This window comes from Myotis yumanensis, unplaced genomic scaffold (assembly GCF_028538775.1).
Source record: "Myotis yumanensis isolate MYYU_CA2020_CCGP unplaced genomic scaffold, mMyoYum1.0.hap1 SCAF_16, whole genome shotgun sequence".
Classification (NCBI taxonomy): Eukaryota; Metazoa; Chordata; class Mammalia; order Chiroptera; family Vespertilionidae; genus Myotis; species Myotis yumanensis.
Window position 1 is genome coordinate 8167269 of NW_027223767.1, and position 12584 is coordinate 8179852.

Here is a 12584-nt window from a genome sequence, read left to right on the forward strand (position 1 = left end):
ATGAGAGGGAGGCAGGCGGAGGCCTTGGCAGCACCTGTCATTGAGTCCCGTGTCCCCACACGCTTCGTAACTTAAACAACAAAAGGCCATGCTCAGGGATAATAAATCTATTTTAATAAGATTACTTTTGACAACTATTTGTACATGTATTTAAAGGTGCTTTCAGCCCCCGGGCTCCATTGCAAATTGGGTACCGAACCGCCCTTGCCAGGAAGTGAGCAAAGCTGGTAGCATCCCAAGTCTGCCAACCCCACGGTCAGAGGAGGGCTATTTTACACTGTGCTGGGAGAAGGAATACGCACTTAAACTTCGCATCGTACACCTGTACACTGGCTTAGATTGAATGGCTCAAATTAAACAAATATAGAGAAATTTCATATATACAAATATATCATGTATCGGTATGTCATATCTGCCTTAAAAGGGTAAAATTGTAAAGTGTGGCTGTGCATGCACGACCCAGATGTCTCTCAGTCCCAGAGGGTGTGGGCCCAGTGCCCCCGCCTGTCCCCGAGAGGGGGTGGGGTCTCGTGAGAAGGGGAGAGCCTGATGCTGGGGGTTGGGGCTGGCCTGGTGTCTCCCAGGCCGGTCTCACGCTATGCTCCGGCTCTGGGTAACAGTTATTGCTATTCACAAGCGCCCTCCAGGAGAGAGGATCCTGGTCCCGACCCCGCACCTGTGAGCTGGTGCCCCTGAGAGCCGGAGGTGTAGAATTGCTGTGAGATCATTTGATGTTTGGGGGGGCATGGGGAGGTGTCTTTAGGCCCTCTAGACATCAAGGTCATTTTTAAATTTGGAAGTGTGAAACGGTAAGGTAGAAACAGGAGCTTTCGGTAACACGGTGTGGAAAATAAAACTTGGGAAGTAAAACAAATGTGTTCAGCGTTTACTTAGAGCCCACCAAGGAGGGGAGCCTCCCTGTGCAGCGCAAGTCAGCGCCCAGGACTCGAGAATCCGGTCTGGTCCCTGTCAGTGAAGGGCTTGCTCTCCGTCCCCTTCTGTGGCCGTTCGGCCGACACCCGTCAGCTGACACCAAGAACTCCTGCTGTCAGTACAGGCGCAGCCCAGGTCTCACCCAGCACCTGGCCCTCCCCCACCCCCCTGCAGAGGACTGCCAGGAGCCCTTGGTGGAGAGGGCTGCTGCTTGGCATGGAGGCTGAAAGTAGGTCAAATAGGCACAAAGTCAAAGGCAAAGATCAAACAAAAGGCCCACGTCACCACCCGAGGGGAACGAACAAAATCTGCACCACCGACGTTTGCCACTCAGGCCGGGGGTGACTGCTCTCTGCAGAGCTCCGGCCGTGCGCGGCAGTGACAGCGAGAGCCACGGGGAACTTGGGCCCAGGGCGCCCTGCCGTATGCTGGTCTGGGCCCACGTATGTACACGCGTGTCAAAGGGCGGTGCTCTCTGAGTCCTCCTCCGAGTCCCTCTTCTCAGTCACCGAGGGCCGCAGCTTGTGCTCCAGGGGACTCAGGCGGAGCGCCGGCCCGAGCTCCACGTGGATGGAGGGGATGTCGAAGTGAGCGAGATCTGGAAGTTGGCAGAGAGAGGTGAGTGGAAAGGGGCTGTGGCTAAGGAGACCCGACGCCAGGGGCAGGCAGCTAGTCAGCATTAGGAAGCAAGCGGGTGGGCCACCGAGGGCCAGCCTATAGGGGGCCACTTGAAGCGTTTTATCGCAGCGTCGCATTAGGGTTGGGCAGCTTCGCTTCTACCAAGCAAGCCTGTGGGCCAGCGCAGACCTGCCCGCCGGGTGGCCCTCAGCACTGCTAGCAGCTCCCGCTGCTCCCGCACACTCACTGCCTCCGGGCCAGTCCCACTGGCAGCCTCCTGGGATTTCGGGGTTGCATTTAGTTCCTAACGCCTGCAGGGACAGGGTGTGAGGCAGTGGAAAAACCCCGTTTTCCCAGCAAGTGGGGGATCCTGAGACAGTGCAAGCACCCTAAGGCTGTGAACAGTAAGTATACCTCAATGGCTGAAGGGCCCGGCAGAGGGGTCCCAGGAGCTGGGCCGAAGTTGCAGCAAACTGTTCGCTCCCCAACTGTAGGAAAACCCCATCTCTCAGCCCTTGGAGCCGCTCACCTCAAGGTGCAGCTGCCTCGGGGCACTAAAGGTCTGTTCCTGGGAGAGGATCGGGAAGAGGGACCTGAGGTGAAGGGCTCAGCGCCTGTGGGTCTGGGCCCCTGTGAGCTGCAGAGTTGAGAGGGTCCAGCAGCTCTGCATAGGCGGGGCCCCGTGTGGGCGGGGGCTGCGCTGCCCTGGGAACCCCACCTGCTCACCCCAGGCTGCAGGGCTCACTGGGAACCCCAACTGCTCACCCCGGGCTACAGAGCTCACTGGGAACCCCACCTGCTCACCCCAGGCTACAGAGCTCACTGGGAACCCCACCTGCTCACCCCAGGCTGCAGGGCTCACTGGGAACCCCACCTGCTCACCCCGGGCTGCAGGGCTCACTGGGAACCCCACCTGCTCACCCCAGGCTGCAGGGCTCACTGGGAACCCCACCTGCTCACCCCGGGCTGCAGGGCTCACTGGGAACCCCACCTGCTCACCCCGGGCTGCAGGGCTCCAGGCCGGGTAGCCAGGCACAACCCTGGGCCCTCACCCTCAGCCATCTCACCCGCCCACCTGCTCAGCTCTGCCTCATCTCGCCTTGCCTTCCGCCGCTCAGCTCTGCCTCATCTCGCCTTGCCTTCCGCCTGGGCCCGGGCAGCGGGGAAGCTACCTGGGAGGGAGCAGCCTTTGGGCAGGAACTGGGAGGTGGGGTTTTGTTGGTTTCTTATTTTGCTTTTTTTTGTAAAACAAACATTCAGCCCAAAGAATGCCATACCAAGTAGACAGACAGACATCTGGACACGGTCCTAAGAGACACTGTACAAACATGGAAGCTCTGGAACCCAGGTCCACTCCCGCCTCCCAAACACTCAGCAGGGAGCCACTGCAGCCTGTCCTCACTGGAGGCCTCGGGCAGAGGTGAGGGCTGAGCTCAGCCCTGCCTGCCCCCCGCTCGGCCACCCCTGGGTGCCTCGTGGAAGGCTGCTGCTGGCTTGGGGCCCACCCATCTGTACCACCAGGTGGCACATGACCCTGCACAGGTTTCTCACCTCCCCTGTGCCAGGCAGTCAAATGGGAACAGCCCAGGGTGGTGGGGGTTCGTGTGACAGTCCGGACAGCAGGCAAAGAGTGCCCGGCCCAGAACTGGCGCTGGAGTGAGCTGCTCAGCGCACCCTGGCTGTTCCCTGGAGACCCTGAGGGGGACTCGCTGACGGTGCTGGGGGTTGGCGGAGCTGGTTTCCTGTTAGGAGGCCTGTGGGCCCTGCTGGCCTGGTCTCGGCAGCTCTCATGGGGCACCCCTGGAGGGCCCCCGGATTGGCTCTGGCCACACCTTCTTCCTGGGGTAGAAACACCTCGTTTCTTCTGGCTTCGTTCATGTTCTTGTCTTGGTTTCGCTTTAGAGCACCTGCTCTTTATAGGAGGAGACTAGGCAGACCTGGGTAAATGTTCCCCAGTGTTTTTTCGAGCTGGGGAGATGAGCTCAGGACACACTCTAATGCTATGGCTTCTCCAGGATCCGCCAGCCTCAGTCTCGGCCTGGAGGAGGCACGTGGACTTCAGTCTGAGAGTGCAGGTCCCAGGGTGCCCTCCCCGAGACAGGTCCAGGCTGCGGGGGCTATTCCTGCGGCCTGAGTGGGCCCTCCGTGGACAGGTCCCTAAACCACGGTGTAGTGAGGAACTGCCCCGGACACTTGGCAGAGAAGTCTCTGCAGGTCCGTCCTGGGAAGGGCGGCCTGACCCCCATCAGCTCAACCTCAGGGAGAGGAGGGGTACTGGACTAGGTGGCTGGTGACAGAAGGTGAGCAGACGAGCTCGGCCTCTGCCTGGCTTTGTCCCCAGCTCCTGAGGACAAGAAAGAGACCCCAACATGGCCAGGGACCCCAGAAAGCTCCTGCTGCGCTGGGGAAGGCACCGAGGGAGCGGCCATGCAGGGCCCAGCTACATGCAGTGTGGAGCGGAGGGCTGGGGCCGCTTACCCTGAACTCCCCTCACATGTATCCAACACTGCGGCACTCATGTCACACAGCTGCAAGGACAATGACAGGATCGGAGAGAGGAATAAACAGGACGGAACAAGAACGCAACACAACACTGTGCCCAGTATCGGCCAGGTGGCCACACCCCATCAGTCCAGCTCCTCCCTCGGCCCCCGGCCTGTACAGGCGGGACAGAACAATGCAGCTGGAGAACACTGAACAGAAAGGCACGGGGTGGGGCATCGCTCAGTCTAGAGGCAGCAGCCCTGAATGAAGCTGGTGCAGTGGGAGGGGTCCTTACACTTTCCGCGTGGCTGTGGGCACCGCCTGTCCTGTCCCTCAGTGCCTCCTGTGGCCCACTTTCCCCCAAATCTCTCATTCTGTCCTCTCAGGAGGTGAGCAGACCACCCTGGGTCCTTCCTTGGGTGGCCCCAGAAGTTGGCAGGCTCATGTGTTGGGAGGAGCGGCCCCTTTGGACAACTCAGGGTGACCAGGAGCTCCAGGGGTGTGGCCCTGAACCCCCAAAGCAGTAGGCCTGTGCTCCCTCCCCACAGGGCTCACTGAGAACACATCTCGCACCAGGAACCACCGGTGGGGAGTGGTGCTCACTCATCTTTCAAGGAAGAATTCCCTTTGTTTTTTACAAGCCTCCGGTAGAAGACAGCAGCTGTACCTTCAACATGATTCATTGCCCAAACCAAGCCAAACTGCCAGACGGCTGCTCCCACAACATTTAAATCTCCAGACCCATCACAAATACCACACTGGACTAGACTTCCACAGGCAGCATGGAGCGGAGGCCGAGGCCAACCCGCCATCTAGCCAAGGGAAGGCCCGTCTCCGCGGGAAGCCAGGCCCAGGGCTGCGCTGCTCTGAGTGCGCATGGCGCGTGTGTGCATGCAGTGTGTGCATCGGTGTGTGCTGTGAGGGCGTGATGTGCGCTTGTGTAGTGTGTTGAACTCCCTGTGTGGGGTGGGTATTCCGTCCCCAGCGGCCCCGCCTTCTGCTACCTGGGACGATACAGGCCGATGAACTCAGGCTCTCGGCCTGGTGAGGGGCAGGGCTGGCTCTAGTCAGCAGCCACACAAACGTGCCGAGTTCTGACCTCGTGTGCTCAATCCTGGGAGATGTTTCAACGTGTCCTTCTTCCAGACCAGTGGTGTGTGCTAAACGTGTGTGCTTATGATTTCATGCCACACGTTTTTCTGGGGGAAAATAGATCCATCTTTGATTTTAAATTCAAAGCAAAACTAAATTTAGCCATTGTGGGCTTGTCCAATTAGCTCCTCTGAGAACCAGGGGGACACGTGTCTTGTCTGAACCCAGCCCCTTTATAATGTATGGTGCTAGAAATACATGTTTCTAATTAGGCTTATTCAATTAATAAAAAGGGAATGTCTTTGGTCCGTAGGGTTTCTGAAGACACGGGGAACGCCTCCCGCACCACTGTGCTCAGGTGCCAGGGGGTCTGCCATCTCCCCCAGCTTCCAGCTTTCCCAGGAGCTCAGGCGCTCAGCCCCCAAATTAGGGCCGACGCAGAGCCCTGGCTGTGGGCGCTGGACTGGGAGACCCCTGCAGAGGCCCGCTGCAGGGCAGCTGGGTCCCTCCCGAGCTGCTCTCACCGACTGCAGGGGCATCTCAGGGGATCCCCTGGGGAGCTACGTTGGCACCAGCACAGCCTGCCCCTGGCAAACGGGTTGTTGACTGGCACCAGCAGCTCTCCCTCGGCCCATTGTGCTCAAGTTCGTGGAAAACGGAGGAAGCTGGGCGTGGTTACCTGTGGACATGCTTTCCCCGGGGGCCATGCCGTCGAGCACGGGGTGCTCCGTGGACTGCGGGCTGGAGGCGGAGAGGCTCGCCGTGGGCGGCTGCGGGGGCGGCAGCGTGGGTCTCTGCCGGGGCTTCGGGGTGGGCCGAGATTTGGTTAAAGTGCTGGCAAAGCTGGAAGGAGAAGCCAGAGGGGGCACTGCCGCCGGGGAGAGCTGGCCTGAGGCCAAGGGGTACCCTTGAGGGTAACTGAGTCCGTAGGGTGACGGGGTGCTCGGGGGCGTAGGCGACAGGCTGAGTGGGGACGGCTGGCCGGTGGGCAGCTCCGACATAGCGCCTGGCTGGCCAAAGGGGACCTTGGGCGGAATCGGTGCCAGCTTCTTGGAAACTGGAAGAGAAAACACAACAGCAACACACAAGGTTGTTCCATGACGCCCGGGGTCCATGAGGCCTTTGGCGCACCCCTCACCCCCTCCTACCCCTCGCCACCCCAGCCCTTGGCACCCTGAGAGCAGACAACACAATTTTTAAAAATTCACCTAGACTTGCAAGTTTTCATGTCCTCCCTAATTTCTGTTCACTAATTTCTCCTCTTCTCTGGATTCCTGCCCTCTCCCTCCTGTCCCCTCCCCTCCCCTCCCCTCTCCTCCTCTCTCTCTCTCTCTCTCTCTCTCTCTCACTCTCTCACACACACACACACACACACACACACACACACACACACACACACAGCAGGCTGCAGACACATTTCCCCCCCCAACAGGCCATGGCTGGCTTCCCAGCGCCAGTCACCATTGGGGTGACAAAGGGACCTGTGGGCCAAGGAAGAGTGAGCCAGTGCCACGGCCCAGATGACAATCAGAGTTCAACATGTGACGGTGGGCCCAGGACGGGCGACTGTCAGCAGCGGAAGCTGACCTTTGGCCTCAGTGACCAATAGCCTGTAGGTGGGCCACAGAGGCCCGGTGCCCGGCGCTGCCCGTCCACCCACCCTGCCCTCCACCTGTGCACGGCACAGCGTGCCCCGACCTCCTCTGCAGGCCTCCATGTCCCTGTGTATTGACTTAGTCCTGCTGGAGGATGACAACTACATTTCACTTCGAACTGGAAATGCCCGGGAGAATGAGAAGTGGGAACATCCAGGGCAACCTGTCAGCCCAGTGGGGCTGCCTGTGGTGCCACTAATTCCAGAAGAGATTGTCCTTTAGCCCCAAGGAGGCCTCAGGGACCCCCCTTCCATGGAACAAAACCTATGCTGATCGCACCTCACACATGGCCCTGGCTCCTTCCGTGTGCAGTGTGGACAAGGCAAACACATGTTCTTCAGGGTCAATCAACGAGGCCCAAATGCCTCCATCTTCCCACTGTGCCCTGGGGCACACCCGTAAATCTCTCCACAGCACGGCAGGGATGCAATGAGACCGTGTGCAGGAAGCCCTGTATAATCCTGACTTAATAAACCACCCGCAGCTCTGCCGGCCCGGGCGGGACTTGCTCCCCGGGTGAGGAGCAGGTGGGGACCAGGGACCATGCTTGAACCTGTCTTCTCCCAAAGGAGCCAAGGGGAGCAGTGACAGCACCAAGACGTGTGTGTGACAGCGCCACTCCGGGAAGTTACAGGACAAGGCTGTGATACCAAAAGATGGAGGCGTTAAAACCGCCAAGTGTGCCGGTGGTGGAGGAGGCGGAGAAAGCTGCATATTTCAGTGATGACTGAGCTACCAAACGCCCTTAGGAAGGGACCTGAGTCCCCCAGAGGCCCTGCTGCTGTGAGGAGGGAAGTCCAGCATGCCGCTGGCATGAGGAGCCCTGACTCCTGTGGACAAAGCAATGGCTTAGCCATCACCCCAGTGTAGGGCTGGGGAGGGTTAGGCCTTGCACACAAACCGCCAAAGAACTGTTTCTAGACCACAGGGAACCCTATGGGTGCCGGAGGAACCCTGGATGCTGAAACCCTAGCCCACCGCTGCGGCCCAGCGCCTGTGTGTGGAAGGGCCCATATGAGCAGTGCCCGCACTGCCACCTGCGGTACCGCTCCACGCTCACCTTCCTGAGAGCTGCACCTGCTACTGTTACACCCCTACTGTGCGCCTGCTACGGTTACACCCTCTGAGCTCGGCACACAGTAGGGCCCAACAACTATTTGTGGAGTGCATGAGGCATGATGGGAAGGGACAGAAGGAAGGCTGCTGAGGGCAGACTAGGGTCATGGGTGTCGCTGTGGCCTGGCACCGGGCAGGCGGAAAGCCACCGGCCCTGAAGGTGTGCGATGACAAGGTGACCAGCCCTGGAGCTGCAGCCCCACCGAGGCGCTGGAGAGGCCGGAACGAGGACAAAGCCAACACGAGGCTCCTTTAAACAATGTGAAGCCTGCAAAGCGACAGCATAGATGAAAGCGAACAGAAAGGCTGGGTACGCTCCCCTCCCCGCGGCCCCTGTTGGTGAACCGTCACCAGGAGCAGGTCGTCAGCTTGGGGGTCATTTCAGAGGGAATGGCCTTTACAGTGTGTTCCATGGCAGATTCTGGGGTGGGCAGCGCAGGAATTCCCAGAGCTCTAAGACATAAATATGAAGGGCAGGACTCCAGGACAAGCCAGCGGTTCCCCTCTTTGTCACATCCCACAAACAACCCAGGGGCAGGCAGCTGGGTGAGGCCCGGTGCGGGGCAGGAGGCCCCATACAACAGATGGCTGCAGGGGCCTGGCGGGCCTGGAAGGCACCCATCACCCCGGGCAGAGGTCCTGGTGTACAGAAAGCCAGACCCTCTACCCGCCTGACGAGCCCACTGCTCAAACGAGGAAACTGAGGAAAGGTGATGAAATGTCCCTCTGGGAGCTGGTCGACCTCTAACCGCTAATGCACTGATGGGGACGGTTCGCTAGGCCACAGGGTGTCTGAGCACCCAGGCTGGTAGGGAAGTGAGTTTCCAGGCAGCGGGCAGCCATCAGCCCCAGGCGACGTGCAGGTGCAGGTGACGGGATGTACCTTTCCGGAGAGTGTGGGGGCTCTGGTCGGCCGGCTGCGGGCCGGGGCTGGTGCCTGCTGGCGTCCCGGCACAGGGTGCCCCCTGGCTGGTACCCGGACTTCCCTTCTGCCCAGATCCTGGAGAAAGCTCCTTGCTTCTAGAAGCGCTGAAACAAACACACAGGACAAGAGGCCAGTCAGCACCTACTTGTGGATGCAGAACGTGCCTGTCTCACCAGCGCGGTCTGCCCAGCTCTGGGCGTCTCAGGCCCTTCCTCAGCCTCCCAGACGACCCTGGCGGTGCCTGGCCCTCCTGGGGCTCTGATGGCTGGGCCCTACCTCCTCCTCTGCCTGGCACTGGCTGCCAGCTCCCTCACCACCAGAGACTATGAGCGACGGGCAGCAGGCCCCGAGCACCCTCCCTCTGTCCTATGAGCCACACTGGGACCTGGACATTTGGGAACTGGGACACTGAAGTGCTCTTGTCCCCTGAATCCACAGCACAGCAGAGCCTGTGCGCCGAGTGAGGTCTGATGACCGCGTGGCCATGGCTCCCCACTGTCCAGCTGCTTTCCCTGAGCCCCCATAAAGTCCCCAAGCAGGGGAAGAGTTTGGGGACCCATCCTCAAACTCAGGAGAGCCCAGCAATGGTAAGGTTGGAACAGAAGCTGGCTGTGCTCCCAAATGTGGGCAGTTCAGTCCCAGCCCCCCATGCTTGGAGGGGACCAGGGCCAATGGCACCTGGGGCCTCTGGAGCCCCTTCAATTGATCAAGGGACACCCTGAACCTCCAGGTCCCAAGGAGGGCCCATCCTTCACTGCTGGCTCTTCCTCAGGCTGCCTCCTAAGGATAAAGTGCACCCTACTCATAGTCCACCCCCAGACCAGGGCCAGCTAATCAATACTGACTCCTTGCTCCCTACCATCCCCCAACATGGCATCCATGGAAGACATTACCAATCGATCTCCATCCTTATGTGTTTTTTTCTTTCTTTCTTTTTTTGTTAATCCTCACCCAAGGGTATTTTTTCCATTGACTTTTAGAGAGAGTGGAAGGGAGGGGGAGAGAGGGAAACATCGATGTGAGAGAGAGAGACATCAATTGGTCGCCTCCCTCCCACACCTGCATAGACCGGGGCCAGGGATCGAGCCTGCAACTGAGGTACATGCCCGTGACCGGAACTGAAACCAGGACCCTTCAGTCCTACGGCCCATGCTCTAACCCCTGAACCAAACCGGCCAGGGTTCTCGCGTGTTTTCAGCGGAATGCTGCAGGCAGCCCCTAGAGAACCAGGAGGTGACCTGGAGTTGGGAGCTAACTTGATCCTAGTGAGAACGCGCCTGGACACTGATGCCCTCACACAGGACACGGGAAGTGTGGAAACCTAAATCCTGCGCAATGGTTATTTCTTCTCCACAAGTAGCGACAGCCATTTCTTCCTAAATTTATTAGAAACTCTAAATGACAGAGGCAGAAATATACAGCTCGTCCCACCGGGGTTTGGTGAAAAGGCTGGGAGGGCCCTGGGCTGGAGCAGGTCTTCCCCACGGGGGTGGGGGGAGCGAAGGGAAGGCCACAGGTGGTAGTAGGTGGCCCCTGTTAAGGATGAGTGTCACCCCACAGCTGGTGATCTGTAGAGAGCGCCTGGGAAGGCACATGGGCATTTCTTTAATTATTGTCAGCTGAATCCAGTGGCGTTGGCAGAGCCATGTCCTGGAAACATGCCTTGCCAGAGGCAGGAGTGTTGTCAGCTTGACCTTCAGCCCAGGCACCAGGGGGTGGGTTTTGTTATCTAAATCCAGCCAAGCACCAGGAAATGAATATGACCCAGGCCCACCCAAGAATGCACATAATCTCCTTTGTCTTGACCTTTAGTAAAACTCCCTGGTTTTTGCTGTATAAAATGAATGCGCTGTATTGGCTCTGAGTCCCTGTCTCTCCATCAGAGGACAGTGGTCCCACCCAGCCCCAGCTTTTTCCTTCCATCTCTGTGTCTGTCTTTCTTTCATTTTCTCAATTCCCAGCAGCCCCTATTCAGGAACTGAACTGCTCTCTAGCTGCACTGGATGCAGAAAAGAGAAATATTTACAGTGATCTGCAAGGGGAAGACCGTCTCACCAGAGGGCCAGATGGCACTAGCTCCTTTCTCTATTCTGTGGATGAACAATAGAAGCAACCACAACCTGAAACCCTCAACTTACTCTTTTTTAAAAAATTTAAAAAATATATATTTTTTATTGATTTCAGAGAGAAAGGGAGATGGAGAGAGATAGAAACATTAGTGATGAGAGAGAGTGATTGATCAGCTGCCTCCTGCACACCCCACACTGGGGATCGAGCCCAAAACCCAGGCATGTGCCCCGACCGGGAATAGAACCCTGACCTCCTGGTTCATAGGTTGATGCCAGCCACTGAGCCATGCCAGCCAGGCTCGCCTTATTCTTTATTCTTCAGGCCTGAGGTGACCAGGCAATGATCACCTTAATGCCAATGATCTCTCCACCCTTCCGCCCATCTCTGCCTCCATCAAGAGGAAGGTAAAGTAAAACAATAAACAACAAAACACCCAACAAGCAAACAAAATAATTGCTTCTTGTCAGGTAACAGGCTCTTCTTTTCTCTCTAGATAGGCAAGAATCTGGGGACCAGGGAGCTCCCCTGCTCCTTCCTCCCACCTGCACCGCGCCCCCTCCTGCAGAACCAGGACCCAGGGGAGAGGTGGGGAGTGAACGGTTAGCAGGTGCGCTGGAGGGAGGCACAGGTACAGCCCGCTGGAGGGCAGGTTGTTTTGGGGACGCATCGCTTAGTGAGCTGGGATGTGAAGGGCAGGGAACAGTTTGGGGTTGGAGTTAATGCCAAGCAGAGGAACAGGTGCAGAGGCTGAGCCTGCCTGGAGAGCCACCTGCCTGGAGGGCAGAGGGGAGGAGGGGTGGACCTGGTGGGAAGGGGAGGGTTGGAAGCAGCCACAGGGAGGGAGGGCCTGCCATCCTCAGGGGAGGGAGCCCTGACAGCAATCAGCAACTGCAGGAAACATCATCTGGCTGCAAATGTCCAGGGAACGGTACAAAGAAACAGAAAAGCAATGGAACACGGGTTCCCACTGGGAGGAATCCGCGCAGGGAGAGCGAGAGAGTGGATGAGACAGTGTGGACACTGGCACCCAAAGGGAAGCCACAGGACTGGCCACGTGGGAAAGGGGACGAGCAGCAGGGACTGACCCTGCGAATACTCTGAACAAGTGGGTGCTGTTCCCTGCCCTTGAGTGACCGCACAAGGCCACCCATCCACAACATTCGGGAACACCTCAGAGCCAGGGGAATCTATCTTTGAGGGGCATTTTCTAGAAATATCATTTAATGCCAAATGCTGTTGGCACCAAACAGAGATGGGAAATCAGGGTGGGGCCAGTGAGTATCTGCAAAGGTAGTCTCTGCAGCAAGTCTCGTATTGGTCCACTTCCTCTCGGCAGCCTCTAGGGCCCACCGCATCCCCTCTGCTTCCCCACTGAGCTCGCTCCCAGCCCATCCCTCCAGGGACCTGAGGATAGTGAGCACCCAGCCAGGGCCGCCTGTCCTCTGAGTTGGAGCCATCAGCAACAACCCAACACCAGCATCAGTTCCCCTCTCGAACTCCGTGGCTGTCCTCTATCCCTTCGTCAATTTCCCGTTTCACAGGAAAATACCTTCTATTCATTAAAGGGAAAAAACAAAGTCTGCAATCCTTCATTTGAGGTGTGTATGCATGTGTGTGTGTCTGTGTGCATGCGTGTGCATGAATGTGTGGACATGTGCGCACACACATACTTGTGTATGCATGCATATGTG

The 12584-nt window shown here is 58.2% G+C and overlaps 1 protein-coding gene across 4 annotated transcripts in view; it reads right to left on the bottom strand.

Moving 5' to 3' along the window:
- Positions 1-92: 92 nt before the first annotated feature.
- Positions 93-12584, bottom strand: part of ARHGAP44 (Rho GTPase activating protein 44) — a 186076-nt gene continuing 173584 nt past the window's right edge. For 3 of the 4 annotated variants that reach the window (XM_070394907.1, XM_070394905.1, XM_070394904.1), the window contains 3 exons: positions 8782-8927; positions 5807-6184; positions 93-1531 (listed from right to left, as the gene is read on the bottom strand). In XM_070394907.1, the coding sequence (XP_070251008.1) occupies positions 1392-1531; positions 5807-6184; positions 8782-8927 (664 nt within the window). In that variant the 3' untranslated portion in view covers positions 93-1391. Of the gene's footprint in view, positions 1532-4029; positions 4080-5806; positions 6185-8781; positions 8928-12584 lie in introns of all 4 variants that reach the window. The other variant, XM_070394906.1, reaches the window with a different exon arrangement.